General features: G+C 37.4%; 2 protein-coding genes across 2 annotated transcripts in view; one reads left to right on the top strand and one right to left on the bottom strand.

The window, feature by feature from the left end:
• Positions 1-1603, bottom strand: part of LOC111870539 (X-ray repair cross-complementing protein 5) — a 24332-nt gene extending 22729 nt beyond the window's left edge. Inside the window, exon 1 of the mRNA XM_023862905.2 lies at positions 1300-1603. Coding sequence (XP_023718673.1) covers positions 1300-1317 — 18 coding nt within the window. The 5' untranslated portion in view covers positions 1318-1603. The remainder of the gene's footprint in view (positions 1-1299) is intronic.
• A 122-nt stretch (positions 1604-1725) lies between these two features.
• LOC111870565 (tektin-4) lies at positions 1726-13423 on the top strand. Its single transcript, XM_023862948.2, has 9 exons — positions 1726-1746; positions 5408-5554; positions 6368-6493; positions 7216-7478; positions 8469-8775; positions 9396-9610; positions 10884-11106; positions 12332-12486; positions 12595-13423. Exons 1-9 carry the CDS (start codon positions 1726-1728, stop codon positions 12806-12808), a joined length of 1671 nt encoding a protein of 556 aa, XP_023718716.1. The 3' UTR covers positions 12809-13423.
• The last annotated feature ends 2695 nt before the right edge of the window (positions 13424-16118 follow it).

The raw sequence follows: 16118 nt of genomic DNA, 5'->3' as shown, positions 1-16118 counted from the left end.
TTTTTTTTTTTGGGGGGGGGGGGGTTAAGTGGCCAAGGCATGTAGTTTACCACTCATCTCCATCTAGTGTCAAGATAAAGAATGGCACAGCTAACCTCCACTCTGTCATGTCTCCAGGGCACAGTACTTACTTTTTCTTTTTTCATTGGCACTACAGCCCCAGTGGAACTAGGCCTACCTCCATGAACCTCTCCGTTTCACTCGGTTTTTCTAGATCTTACACATTTGGTAGGACTCCTTGGGTGGGTGATCAGCTCGTCACAAGGCCTCTAACTGTGCACAAACACAGAAAGACACATACAAATATCCATCCCCTGAGTGGGATTCGAACCCACGATCCAAGCTTCCGAGCAAGCGAAGACAGTGCATGCCTTAGACCGCTCGGCTACCGTGACCGACCCGGTACTTAATTTATAGGTTATAATTTTATATATTACAATGCTGTAAAATGCTATTTAGCTTAAGTGCTGGCATGTTGGATTTGTTTGTAGATAGTCCTATGATTTCATCCTATTTAAGTCAGAATTATTTCACTGCATGTATTTATAAACAGGTTGTTGTTCTTATCATTATTAGTATAGCAGCAGCAGTAGCATTAGTTTCTATTTGGCAAAAATTTATTATTTAAATACTTAAATATAGATGCTATATAGTCTCAATTCTGACAATGTTATATAACTAACTTAATACCATTTTTCTTCTCTCCAGGTTTCATTGTCAAAGGTCAGGTATGAAATTTTGAGTGGAATGAGAACCGTATAAATATTTCAGTCTGTAAATCTTTTGGATGAGGCAACTAACAAAGAGCTATGGGGAAGATACGACTAATATGGATCTTAGGAAACAGGCAGTAATAATAGTTAGGGTTCAGGATGGAGTCCAGTGTTTGAACTTCTGTATTAGAAAGTTGAACTGCTGCAGTCGATTAACGATATTATGACAAGTAAATAACAGTAGGTAGGTGCTAACTTTGTATTCTTCTATACGTTAAAGAACTTAAGAAACAAACTTATTTGAATGATGTTATCAGCCAATTTATGAACCTGCACTGTTTCAAATAAATGCCTACCGCCTCTGAGATCTAGGCGAATATGTAGTAAATTTCTGTCATCAGGCCGTCGTAGTCGTGGTTTCAGACCCACCGATATGTATCCGGAAGCCAAACTTTTTACGTCAGGTTATATATATATATATAAACAAAACATGTTAGAACGTGTATGCCTGTTAAAATACACGAACATCCAAAAGAACGAAATTACACAGGAGATGATATTACTAGTTTGTATTATTGACACAAACCTTCTGAATTCTTGCCATGTCTTAGTACTTTACATTACAATTCTAAAAAAACAACAGACGCATTAGATTCTTATACGTTGGACATGAATGTAACTTGTACTGGAACCGATATTGGCTACAGATGTTGTACTAGACTTTCCAGGCAAGCGAAAAGTTAACAATCTGGCGTGTATCCTCCCACGTTCCAAGACTTCCAATACGAAGTGCTGTATACAAGGTATACAACACGAAATACTGCAAACAAAAGCACGACGTCAATTTTCCCCCCACTTGAACTGCGATCACAGAATCAACTTCTCATACCTATTCAGCACGGTCACGTGATAATCACAGATTACGTTATAACCACGATGATTAGATTTTGTTATCCGTGCATTAGATTTACTGGACAAATGACTGCGTGAACGCATTAGGGGCCTTCCACGGATGGTGTTTGCCGACGATGGCGTTGGTGTTTATGCACATTATGCATTAGCCTATCGCAGGTGGCGCCAATTGTTCGAGAGTAGTAAAGCAATAAGGATGAGCGAACAGGAACAACCGTCTTCCAACAGTTGGTCATTGGTCATTAAGGTCCTTCCCCCATGTTCTACACAAATACACGATTATTCATTACGATCTCTTTTCAGATCAGCATACAAGACATTTATGGACTCCCAGCATCTGAGCCATTACTTTTTCCCAGACCTAATGTTTCAGGATGTAGCAAAGTTCTGAATTAAACTATTTGAATAGAGAATTAGTTTTGCTTTTAACGTGAGCTTATATTTTTTCACTTGCACAGAATGTCCTTGTTTCCTAAGAATTCTATCCTTACAATCCAAACATGATTCATTAAATTAAATGTATTATGGCACCTCAGTTACAGCTCCAGTTTGTCTCTTTTAATAAATCATTCCAGCTGTTCATTTTCTCCAAACCCCATAACCTTACATAAAAAAAATAATGCTTAACTTGACTGTAATACTTTTGAAAAGAAAAGTACTAAAGTAATAATCTGGTGGAAAATCATTCAGATTTCATAGTTGCATTATGCTGTAGTCTTACTTTCAACTACATTTGCTTGTAAATACATATTTTCGTTTCTAGCCATTTCGATATAAAGAGTATTAGAACAGTAAATCTCTCCCTTGACTACAGAGTTATATTTTATTAATTTACATGGCTTTGGGAGAAGAAGTATGCTTATCACTTTTGTATTTATCACATGTTCCTTAGCCATTCTTCCCTTCATAAAATTTTGTTTCCATGGTGATACAATATATACTTGCATTCAATAAGTAGCTGTGATTCACATTACCATGGTAACCTGAAGATAAATAAAGAAGACTTACAATTATAAATCCTGCATGGCTGTAATTTACTGAATAAGCATGGCTACATTTTAATACTAATCAGAACAATAAACACAACTAAACGGACCTATATTTGGCGGTTACATGGAGGTAACAACTGCATGCTAGTTTTCAATTCAGTGATTATACTGAAAAGAGGCTAAAATGAGTTCAGTTTAACATCCAAATTGAAAAATGGAGGACGGATCAATATCTAGCTCTTATAAAGGAGTGTGTACTATTGCATATATTCTAATAAAACTGTATTGAACAGTTAACTGACTGGTTGTACCATTAACCCATAAGTATCTGAGTCCAGTCTGTGAGATTGCAATGGTGAGTCAAACAGATTGTATTTTGTTATCAGTTCAGTCAGTATCTGTGTCATTGCAATTGTTTTTTGCCTCACAGTCAACCCACACATAAATTCAGCTGAAGTAATCTGTCCTTGTAGGCAAATTATTCAGTCTTGATTTACACAAGCAGTCTAGCAGACCTGACCTGCTTACCGTTGTTAAGGGCCATATTCCAGGAATCTTACATACAATGATCTATAGCAATCAGAATTATGTATTTTAGTATGGCTGGAGCATGAAGATGAAAGCGTGTCTGATGAATATTGTGCAGTTCTTAGCAATCATGGTTCAGTTTCTAAAATAGGCGACAGTGATTATGGGCACATTGAAAGTGATGGTGAAGAGGAATATATTAATGACAGCCCCAGTTCTGATAGTCATGTTCACATTAGGTTGAGAGTAATTTTTATGGGAAGAACAGACTCAGATTGTTGTAGGAAAAGTTTCTTGGCCAGTCTAAAATTAGGTTTCTTCTTATTATATATAATTTATACAAGATCATAAAGAAACTGGCAAAGAAACTACTGACCCCCCACATGGAGATTCAAGTGCAAAACTGCCAACTCTCACACATGAGCTTTGGTCGTGTATTAGACAAGTTCTGGGAAAAGAGCAAGAACTTCATGTAGAGAAAAAACATCACAAAAGGAAAACATGTCACACATTGATCCAGACAGGAAAGAAACACTGCACAATTATATCACATATGTAGAAAATCTGTATACTTGGGATGCAGGGTAAATATGTTGTTCCTAGAATGAGAATATGTGATCAAAAGGTTGACAGAGCCTTGACAATGAGCCGTTAATTAATTCGTTGAAAATGCAAGAAATTCGGTACTTTAAGGACATCCAGTTTTATAATTAATTGAAATAGTTGTTGTATTTTGCATGTTTAACAAACCTTTCCTGATCATGAAACAGGTAAAAATATGGCTTTAGTATTGTAACTGATCATGCAACTACTGTAGTTGGCAACGATGCCAAGCTCTGTTCCTCTATGATGTGTCAGGTATGTGGGACAACAAGGCTGGGGAAGGAGAATTTATGATAGGGTGTTGGTTTGGGTGGTATAAGATATTCTCTGATGATAATGTCTTGGTAGGTCCTGGCCTTCCTTTCATGCATTGAAATGGTCACTCAGCTCTCCAGTAGAACAATTAACTCAATCACAAAGCACGTTTGAATTGGCAGTAATTAGAAATGAGATACTACTCTAATTATACTTGAATAAAGCCTACCTTTATGTGGTGAACACTTACTTGACTGTTTATTATTCTTAAGAGCTGGGATAGCTTAGTTTTCCTCAGTAGTAATATAAACTTGATGTTAACACCCATAAGCATTTTTGCACACATCTTGAGCTTAACTCGCTAAATATTTACCAGAGTGAAAAATGTTTTGAACAAAAGTTGTAGATAAAAGCACAACAAACATTTTATGCACAATACACTGTTTCTGTATTGCGATTTTATAGATAAGTTATACAAACTGATTCTTATATGTACCATGTCAAATTCTGGGCTCATTTTGTTGAAATGTTATATTTGAGGTCCTAGTTTCTCTTCCCAAACTCCTCAATGTTACTCATAAGACAGCACAAAAAGTTAATATTCATGAATTCAAAGTAGAGCATGGGACCCATATTCAAAATCCCAAAATCAGGAAGGACCTGAAATCCAGAAAGTTTTTCCTTTCTTAAATGCATGAAATGATTAGCTTTGCAAGACATGTTTAAAAAGATCAAAGACCATTCTGCTGACAAGAGTGATAATTCTGGCTTTCATTGTTCAACTTCAAGCACACTTTAGGTAGAACAACAAACAATAAACTTTTTGAATTGTTGACTTTACATGCATTGTGTGTGTGTGTGTGTGTGTGTGGGTTTTTTTTTTTCTAAGGGGGCCTTTGGCCCAAAGTTTACTAATAGTGGATCTCATGCTAAGGAAAATAATGAAGTGAACACACTAGAATCATCTCGCTGTTCATACATGCCTGACACATTTTCCTTAAGCAAATTTGGACTTTATTGACATATCAAATCCCTTCAATAACGAATTTAATGAAACTAAGTTCTGGGGTTCTCAAGCTGTTATATGCAGGCAGAAGGACAGAGACACATTTTTATAACTTCACTGTGAATGAACCATAAAGTTGACTTATGAGATAACATGTTGCTTGTGTGTGTCCATCCCTACAGCTTATAACTAACTGACTGATTATCATGGTATTTGTTATGAGTGTGCCAGTGGTGGTCATCCCAACCTGATATCTTTAAATTTTGTACAACTGATAACATGTTGGGCACACAAAATTATGAGGTGGAGGTGACATATTAGTGTACTTGTATACTCCCAGGAAGAAGGCCTGCATTTGGACCTGTTTCCATTTCCTTCACTGTTCAATTCTGTGCATTCAGGAACTTGATCCTTGTACTGGTGAAAAAAAACAGGTGGAAAGAGAGAAGCCAATTTCCTCTGAGCCAGCTATGATTGGAACTTCCTGTTACCTTCCCCAGAAAAAGTCACAGAAATATGGTACTCCTCAGATGGAAATGCAAGATAGGGTAAGTGTCTGACATGAACAAAACACAAGCATTCCAATTGCCCGTCTGTCTGAAAAAAAAATACTTCATGGAATTCAATGCAATTTGCTATAAGAGGCATCTACATTGGAAGTTACCTATATCATTATATTTACACAAACCTCAAATAAAATTCTATCAGATTTCTTTCAATGTCTGTATGTTCCATGTATAATTCCTTTTTTCTTCCAGTATTTCAGAAAATATAAACATGTAAGATCTGAGGTTTTCATGGGGGTGACTATTAAAAATGCCGTCTTCTGGCATGTGGTGCCATGTAGACCTTGTGTGAACCGACGTTTCAGAGGAACGTATCACCTCCATCTTTACAGTAGAAAAATCTGTTAGTGAGGAACCAGTGTGAGCAGGTGGCTTTGTACCCTGAAGATGGAGGCAATATGTTCCTCCAAAATGTTGGTTCACACAAGATCTACAAGGCATCACATCCCAGAAGATGGCATTCTTCAAATACAAATATAATATACAAATACAAAAGACCTTAAACTAAAAAAAATAATTTATGCCTTTGCATATACATGCAATAAACGAACTTAAGGTCAATGAGGGATGCAAAGATCACAAGAAATGCCTTTCGAAACTCTGAATACTCCAGAGTGTTGTAAACTTTTTCTGCTTACCAGAAACTGGGGACTGAGAATTAATGTCTCTTCATAAAATGGTTAAGGACAAGGAAAGTTTATGAACCACCGACAAGGATTGTTTCTTCTTTTTTCTCAAAACGTTCTCCAGTTTTCCTTCTGTTGAATGTAACTATATGTAATCCATCCTTTGCAGGCATCTCCACATACACAAGCATCAGACTTCTTCCCTCAACCTGAGAATGGATCTATGGTGGCACAGGCCATTTGTCAACCTCAACCCCATGTTTGCAGTGTGTCTTCATGCCATGAACAGCCAGAGGCAAGTCCAGAATCTGCAGACAAGCTATAGTTCAGGTGGTTAGATACCAGCTTGGGCCAGGCTTAAGTACAGGATAGTATGTGTAAGGAGTGGCAATAGAGCAGATTTTTGTTGAGAACTGTGGGTTTTCTCTGACAGTCATTGTTTCACACTCCTCAGTCATGCATTTGGCTTGACCAATCAAAACATACAAATTTGGTACTTTGTAGGGTCTTCATCTCTTATTTCACATTTCAGTGTAATCAGGAGGAAGTTTAGTTTCTAGTCTGTATTTGAAAAATTTGAAGTGTTTCAAATTTTTAAGTTATGTTTTTTTAGAGAAGCCATGGTGAAATCATCTTTAGTGTACATACTTAAAGTAAGGTAAAGTTGTTCCTGTGCTTAACTAATTAAGCACTATGCCATGAAGGTGTATGGGGGAGTGGGTACATATTTGCTCTGATTAATTATAATATACGTTTACAGGATGAAAGAAAAATAATGCAAAAAACTTGAGTGATTATACTAAAAGTACTGTTAATAGAATATGCTTGATGACGACCTTCTGAGGTTGAAACGTGCGTGGTATGGAGTAAATAAATATTATTTTATGTTGTAATTTGATGGTGTTTACTAAATTTAACTCGTTATTATGAAGATACGTTATAGTTATGGTATGTGGAGAAAGCAGCTTGTTGGAACATTAGGACTTATCCCAGGCATGACATGATGTGTATGTGCAGAAAGAAGCCCCATGCTACTTACCTGAAATGCGGGACAAGTTCCCTTCTTCTAAAGTCATGACAGCTCAAGGCGAGTCACAGAAGATGGGTGTGACTGCTCCATGGGCCGCAGGTTGCATAGACTGTGGACCACTAGCAGGACTGACCGGAACAAGACCAGTGGTGGATCAGTACTCAATAACACGATACAGTGAGGAAGAATGGCGCAAACACAATGCAGATGTTCTGAGAGGCGCAGACAAGGCAACACATCATGCCAAAGTGTATGTGTACTTAAAGGCTTATGCAATAAAATAGATATAATCACACAAATATGCACTTAAGGAAGAATAAATTAAAAGAAAGTATTTGCATACATCTACTTTTCCTGTGGAGCAGAGTTTGAGAAGCGCAGCTAGTCATGAATTTACCCACCTTTTATGAAACATGTAGGTATATAAGAGTTATGCCATTGGAGTTTGTCATGAGGCAGACAAATGTGGTCCACTTCCTCACACCCTGTATCTGTAACATCCATTTTAATAGCAGGGTATACTACCTCCTGTGCCCAGGCCTCATGAGTGGTTTTATCCCTTCAGATTTTCCACTTACATATAATAACAGATGGTTTATGACATTGTATGTGTATACGTTATGTCATTCCCACACTGCAGTAGTTTTAATGTACTTACACAGGGAACAGCTATAAGTTTGAAACTGTGCCATCTGAAGGATAAAAATATATCTTAATCATTTATTTTAACTGAGAAATTTTGAAATAAGGTAAAGGTATGGAAGATATAAAGGAAGGGATGAAGGGGGGTGAAGGAGAAAAGTAGGAAATTATTTCACATTGAATTTTGATGGCCTTTTCCATTAGTGTTAGAAATTCACCAACTTTCTTGTTTTCCCTGTAATAAGTGGGTAAATATGAAGAATTTTCTCTTCTATTTCTATCTCTGACTCACAGTTTTGAAGGTAAATTTCTTACACTATGTTCTTGCATTCTGTGGTTAATAATAGAATTCAACCATCTGCTTATTTTTCTGAAACACACGTGCAAATCAGCACTTTTATCGTTCACTATTTTTCTTTCAGGCTTAGCCTTTCAGCATCATGAAATGTATACAGATGCCCAAAGAACTGTTCTGGCATTCACAACCATACCATTTTTTCAGGATTTTACATTTTTATGGGTACTAACTTAAAGCCTTTTATACTTTACACTTCCATGTTCATTTCTGTTCAATACTATCTTTCTATATGTCATGTAGAGTGGATTTTAATGGGCGACAGTGTGAAATTTTCACGGCTGCTGACACAGACAAAAAGCAGAGTGATAACACGAGACAGCTGTCACAGCGTGTGCATGATGTGCATCAACGGAAAACTGAGTTGAAGCATGCAGTTAGAGCCATGGCAGATGAGATCAACACATTAGAGCTACAACGACAGCGTCTTAGGACAGCAATGGGGGTGCTACGAATGCCAGAATTCATTGCAGGGGAATGTATCAACCGAAGAACAGCTAGGCTGGAAGCAGATCTCGTGAGAGATAAGGCTGAAGAAGAACTTATTAAGGTATGAGTCAATGTCCTTAATTAAATGGTTACATTATATGGTGTAAAAAAATGTTTTTGTGTTTGGTAGCATGAATTGCATAAAATAATGCATAATGAGATACAGTGTCAGGCTGCCGATCCATTCTCATATTTCGTATTTGAAACTACATAGTATTTTTTAGTAACATCTGTTGCTGAAGATCTATATTCAAAGCTGACAGGTGAATTTAATTCCGATATGTTTCATTTATCCTTCTATTGCATTAAACTATATATATATATATACACACACACACACACAAAACATTTCATCATTCATACAAGTGGTGATATAAAACGTAGATCTCACTAAGAGCTTCATCTTTTAACAGAAACACGTTTATGTGGCGTATAATTCAACAAATACAAAGAAAAATAATGTATGTGCGTAGACAGTGTACCAGACATAATGATTATTAGCTTTGTTAACAACTGAGTTCATGACTCTCTTGTGGTGTGGTATATGTACTGTTGATTAGTTTTTCAACAATTGCATTTGTATTTCTAATAAATGAACATCAACACTAACATGTTATGAAAAACTGCAAAATTTGGAAAAGTTAGCGTTGCCTAGGAATGCAAGCTGCATCAATGTTATAGGAAGCTGCACTGATACGAGAGGCAGGAGACCTGATGGGTCAAATGCTGAAACAGGTGGAGGAGCAGCTGAAGCACAATAAAGCCGTCAAGAAACGCCTTGAAATGGACTGGAGTGACAAGAAAGAATCTTACGAAATTGAGGCAATTAATGTAGGACTACGAATTACCAGCAAAACTCTTCTCTTCAAACCTGGGGCTACATGCTTCCCAGATGGGTATGTTAGTTTGTAGATGTCATATCAACTGTAAAGATTACTGAGCATTATTTTCATACTCTTCCAACATGGCAACCAACTTCTCATTAATCAACTAACTCTCTAACAAACAACCTGATGCCTCAAGACAGTTAAACCATAATCCTAAGCCAGTTCAGTCTGGTTCACATCCTCACAATCTGCTTTGCTGAGATCCATTTTAATATTATTCTCCTATCACCTTTAATGTATCCTAAGGGGTTACTTTTCAATAAGTACGCCACAAAAATATTAGCATAGTAACAACTGGCTACGGGCTGGACGACTGAGGGGTTGGAGTTTGAGTGCTGAGGGCCAAGAATTTTCTCTTCACGTCGTCCAGACTGACTCTGGGGTCCACCCAACCACCTATTCAATGGGTATTGGGGGCTCTTTCTCTGGGTGTAAACCGGCCAGGGCATGAAGCTGACCACTCACCTCCAGCTGGTGCCGAAGTCAAGAAAATGTGGATCTATACATCCAGTCTCCCATATGCCTACTGGTGTAATGCTTAATTAGTTAAGCACAGGGACAACTTTACCTTTTACTCCACAAAAATTGCATATGAATTTGTTCTTCCCATCCAAGCTACATGTTCATACCATCATGATCTCAATTTTATTAGCTTATAAACATTATTTCAGCTATACAGATCACACAGTTAGGCAGGATATTATTTCTTCTAGCTAGTTATCATACTGGCACACTAATGTCATGGAACAGAGCCCTTCTTGAGAAGGTAGCAGATGCCCATCTCCAGTGGTTTACTTGATATCACCATAATATGGAGAGCTGCATAAATTTGCATGACACTCTTACAACAACAATAATGACAATGATGATGGCAGTGGTGGCGACAACAAAATTATCAGCAACAACAAACAAACAAATAACAAAGGGTTTATAATGTTTTAAAATATATTACCATATAAAATTTGTGAATTCTCCTATTGCTCCAGCTTCAGACGTTTGCACAGCTGCCATGTTTGGCATTACTGATGTTATAAAATTAGAAATAGAAACTGAGGTTGCATGATGATCATTCAAAATGCAAAAGCCATGAGTCAGTTGAAATATTATTAGGCAGATGAATGCATGGACATCTTTCCCTATGAACTGAGGAAGACAGACAAACATTTTTTAATAATATATACATATTGAGCAGCTTGTAAGAATCATGACGATGTCTATGTATAATGAAATAGAAGCAATTAATATATCTGAATCTGAGTTGCTTTTTTTTCAATGGTTGCAGACAGTCAACTCCAGAGGGTTGGGAGCAATACACAAGAGAAAATCTCAATCTTCTGAAAGCAGAACATAAACGTTCTGTTGAGTTGCGACACTTCCTGAGCAGCTTTATGTCTGATATGGCACGTGACCTACGTACACAAGCTGATCGTGTTGAAATGGCACTAGCAATGAGAATTGCTGAGACTGATGAGGCAAGGCAGCGAATGGAGAATGAGTTGCTGAAGGTATGGCACATCAAGCTGATTGGTTCACAACTTAAGAAAAAAAGAGAGAGAGAGAGAGAAAAAAAAGAAATCCATGGCCTGTAGTCTGCAAGCAAACTATACTGACCGAGCGACTGCTGCTTGTTGGTGAAGTTAGTGCCAACTTTTGTGGGTAGAGGGTGTCACGTGGTCAGCGCAACAGATCCCCACGGCTGTTAATCTCGGTTTTCTAGACCGGAGTCGCTATTTCCTTGAAAGCTCCTGAATTATCCTCACGAGGCTTAGTGGACCCCGTTCCAGACCCACTCTTCAGAAAATCTGGTAGCGCCGGAAATCTGGATCTGTAGCCAGGAACTCTGACCACTATACCACAGAGGCGGTCTCACAATTTAACAATGCAATATAAATCTCAGAAGCCAATTAGTGTCACAGGACATAAATAAGGCTCTGTAATTGAATATAAAATCACATTCAAAACAGGAGTGTAGTACAAGCAACTACTGGACCTGAGAATCAGCACCATAAGAAACAATAGCACAAATACAAATGCTGATATTTGACTGATTATATAAGAAAACGTGATGCTAATTTGGAATAAACATTTCCAAAGACACTGTTTGCTGTTTGCATACTTCACTGGCGTTAATCTTTATTTATTTCTGCACAGCTTAATGTAGTCTAGTGGTCAGAGTGCCTGGCTACAGATCCAGAGGTCCAGGTTCGATTCCTGGCGCTACCAGATTTTTTCTGAGAAGCAGTGGGTCTTGAACAGGGTCCACTCAGCCTCGTGAAGACAATTGAGGAGCTCTTTCAAGGAAATAACGGCGCCGGAAAAAAAAACGAAATTAACGGCCATGGGGATTCGTTGCGCTGACCACGCGACACCGTCCATCTGCTGAGGTTGGCAATAACTTCGCCGACAAGCGGCGGTTGCTCAGTCAGTATAGTTTGCTTGTGGACAAAATCACGGAGTTTGTTTTTGTTTGTTATACAACGGCAATATAAATTTCAGCTTGTTCTTCATTAATCATACATCATACTGCAAATGTTTCAAATGTGTAGATCTTAATGAGATCAATAATTCAAGATAAATGTACTTTGATTTGGACTTCAAGCATTTTAGTGGTTGCACTGGACTGATACAAAAAAAAAAAATTAAACTTGCCAGATAACATTTACTGTTCATTCCAACACCAAATTTAATGCAAGACACACTAAACGTCAACTAACTCATACATTTTTACAGACTTTACAACGCATAACTGACACTGAAATGTTGATAGAAAACTTGAAGCAAGCCATTAGGAACCTGGATCCTGCCATGAAGAAGGCTCAGACTCGACTAGACAATCGCCTCTTGCGACCACAGCAAGAAAGCTGCCGAGACATCCCACACTATGGGTATGTACATAACAAATTCTCCTTAAAACATCATATCACTCCAGTACACAACTTTGAGCAGAAGTGTTTGGAATGCATAAAGCCACATACATCTGTGTATTGTTTCAGGTTGGTGGACGAGGTGAAGGCAATAAGTGAGAGTGTGTCAGCACTGAAGGCTCAGCTGCATCAGGCCGAGGAGTCACGTTGCAGTCTGATGACAGCTCGGGCTAACTTAGAACGAGAAATTATTGTCAAGAGAAAGACACTGTATGTAGACCGAAATCGATGCCATGAAATTCGCTCACACTACCCTTCAACAGTAGCCCTGACTGGATACTAGGTTCATCACCATGTTCAAACAAATATAACATGTACACACTATCTGCACTTTTTATTTGTTTGGCTTCTTGTCTGTTCTTCATTTCAGGAAGTTATTTTTTGCCAGTTACATACTTCAGTCTTATACAGACATAATTTTTTCCTGTCCCAAGCATATTGTATGTGTCTCTGTGTTGGTTGCTATGCAACCATAACTGTTTTTTTTTGTAATGCATAAAGTGAACTATGATGCAGAACAAAGACAAAGGTAAAAGCTAAGGTAAAGCTATTCCTGTGACAGACCATGAAGGCCGATAATGTTGTGAGACGTCGAGGCTCCTACAGACAAAACCAAACACAAACACATCTAATAGATCCTTTGCAAATTTGGTAAAGTTTGAATACTTTGGAACACCACAAACAGATCAAAATTGCATTCATGAAGAGATTAAGAGTAGACAAAATTCACTGAATGCTTATTACCAATCAATTCAGATCTTTTATCTTCCCATTTGCTGTGTAAGAACATACAGACTAAAATATGAAAAACTATAACCAGCAAGTGCCGGTCATGGTAGCCGAGTGGTCTAAGGCATGCACTGTCTTCGCTCGCTCGGAACCCGGGATTCGAATCCCACTCAGGGCATGGATGTTTGTGTGCTTTTTTCTGTGTTTGTCTACAGGTAGAGGCCTTGCTACTTGCTGATCACTCACGCAAGGAGTCCTACCGTATGTGTAAGATCTAGAAAAACCAAAGGGAACGGAGTTCATGGAGGTAGGCCTAGGCCCACTGGGGCTGTAGTGCCAAGGAAAAAAATAACCAACAAGTACCATTACATAATTTCTGTATAAAATGCTTTCAATCAACCATATAAACTCTTTAAGGTATACAGACCATAAGATCTAATCAAAAATTTAATAATGATTACATGAAGAAATGCACTACATAAGAAATCTGCCAAGTAACTAATTAAGCACAAACACGACATATATATATACCACAGATACACCACAAATGATCATATCATTTTGCTACTGAAAATTCTTGAAATTAATCAAGGGTATACATGAATAGTGTTTACTCAGGTATGTTTTATGCTCTTCATTTATATGTGAATTCAAGCAGTCATACAGATATACTGCTGTTGTATTACCTGCACAGATCTATGTAGTGTATACTTTGAGTATCGTGCTGTTTTCGGATTAGAGCTCGTGACATCATTTTACTGAACTTATCCAACTGCACATCTTCAATGTACATATTTTTTAAAAGAAAAAAATCTTCCACATCTTCATGAACCAAGTCACATTCCGGGTTGAATAATACAAATTAAACTTTATGTATCTACATCAAAATAATATCAGTACTCAGAGGAACCACATGAAGAAGTCAAACAAAAGACTGTTCATTTGTTTTGGATCTAGTACATAACTTATGTTTGTGTGTGTTAACGCTCGACAATTCATCCCTATGGTAACCTGAAATTGCATAATTTTAGAACTTTCATTCACCATTACTAAAATGTTTTATATAGGGATTTAATAATTTATAACTACAAATAATAATTAACAATATCATATAAAGAAAGTCGTCTTCTGGGTTTAGGTGCCATGTATTCTTCATTTTGGCCAACATTTCGGATAAACTTATCGCCTCCATCTTCAGAGCAGTTGAATGGCTTGGAATGCAGAGAGCAGTGGCAGACTGGTAAAAGCAGACTGGTCTGCTTTTACCGGTTCTCACGGTCTCTTCGCTTGCGGATTTCTTATATTTTTTTCCTTCTACCCTGAAGATGGAGGCGATACGTTCCTCCGAAACGTCGGTTAACACCACATATACATGGTGCCAAATCCCAGAAGACTGCTTTCCTCATAGTCACCGCCGTGAAAGCCTCAAATCTTACATAAAAAAAAACATGTTTAGAAAATATTTGTCCTCCATTGGTATATATACGTCTCTACTTTTGGTCATTGAACCTAGTTGTTAATGGTGTCTACAATGGGGCATTATGTATTAGAAGATAATATTATGAACCACTTTAAAATACACTGCATAAACTTTCTCATATTTGTCAGCAAATTAAATTGGAGCAAAGTGACTGCACATACTTTCTCACACAGAGTTGACCCTGAATATGTTACCTTGGAAACAAAATTGACTGTTGCTTGGTACACCATTGTTGGTTACCGACTACATGACTATGATTAAATCTGTCTCACCAGTAAAGCCAGTTTCAACAAAATCAACAATTCACATTTGGGCCACTAGTGTATACACTGTTATTTTCCTAATGATACAGATATGCAGATATGCAGTTTTATTTAGGTGTATGTTCTCTGTAATTACTAAATTGTAATCTGAAGAGATACATGCTCTCTGAGAATACTGCCATAATATGTTTGAACTTCCATACATAGTAAGGTGTACGGTTCATACTCATCAGACAGAATTCAAGGATGTGTCTGATGACAAATATTTTTCACAATTATAATTTTTCTATATTGCATACATGAAATAAAAGTGATTCTGTAAACATGGTTGATTTATAACACTGCAATTATGCAGTTAGTCTAATGGTCTAATGGTTAGCATGAGTTTTAATATTCAAGGGGCTCCAAGGTTCACTACTGATCACTGACTGCCACACTATATATAAATAACATGAAGGTGATTGTGTGTGGTGAATTCACTACTAGTCATATCAAAAATAAGTATTGTTAGTTCGTAAGTTATTTAGCAAAATGTCTTCAGCTGAAGAGAGAATTTATTGTAAAAAAGAAGTCAACTGAATGACAGAGAGAAATGTCATGGCCTATATGTGACTAGATGGCAGTGTATGCTATGATTATGGTCTTCTCAGATGTGTTTGGTAGACAGGTACCAACTTTTTGGAGGAACTTGCTGCTTCCATTTTCAGGATATAAAATGGAGACAGCAAGTTTTGACAAAAAATTGGTACCCTTCTACCAAGCTACATGTGGTCACATTCCAGAAGACTGTAGTCTTAATATTTCTGCATTTGAGGAAGCCAATAAAAATCAAAGTCAGGTATATTTGTGCTGAGTAGACCTGCTTGGTATAATATCAATATGCCATGGTCATTCTCCAATAATACCCTTGCAAATTTACCCTCTTCTGGTGTGTTGTATCAGTCTAGTCCATATTAGTTTTTTAAGAATTGTTTTTTTTTGCAAATTCTGACTCACAATTGCTTCGTTTCAAAGTAAGTTGTATTGACACAGTGTAAAAGGTAAAGTTGTCCCTGTGCTTAACTACTTGAGCACTATAGCCTGAAGACATATAGGGGAGTGGATGTATGGATCCATATATT

The sequence above is a fragment of the Cryptotermes secundus genome, unplaced genomic scaffold, assembly GCF_002891405.2.
Source record: "Cryptotermes secundus unplaced genomic scaffold, Csec_1.0 scaffold117, whole genome shotgun sequence".
Classification (NCBI taxonomy): Eukaryota; Metazoa; Arthropoda; class Insecta; order Blattodea; family Kalotermitidae; genus Cryptotermes; species Cryptotermes secundus.
This window is presented reverse-complemented; position numbering and strand designations above follow the sequence as displayed.

Excerpts from the sequence above, each read along its gene's own strand:
- LOC111870565 (XM_023862948.2), top strand. The coding sequence starts at position 1,726 with ATGGTGTTTGCCGACGATGGC. Across the intron at positions 5,555-6,367 it reads AGATGGAAATGCAAGATAGG|GCATCTCCACATACACAAGC; the intron begins GTAAGTGTCTGA and ends CATCCTTTGCAG. Across the intron at positions 8,776-9,395 it reads CTGAAGAAGAACTTATTAAG|GAAGCTGCACTGATACGAGA; the intron begins GTATGAGTCAAT and ends TCAATGTTATAG.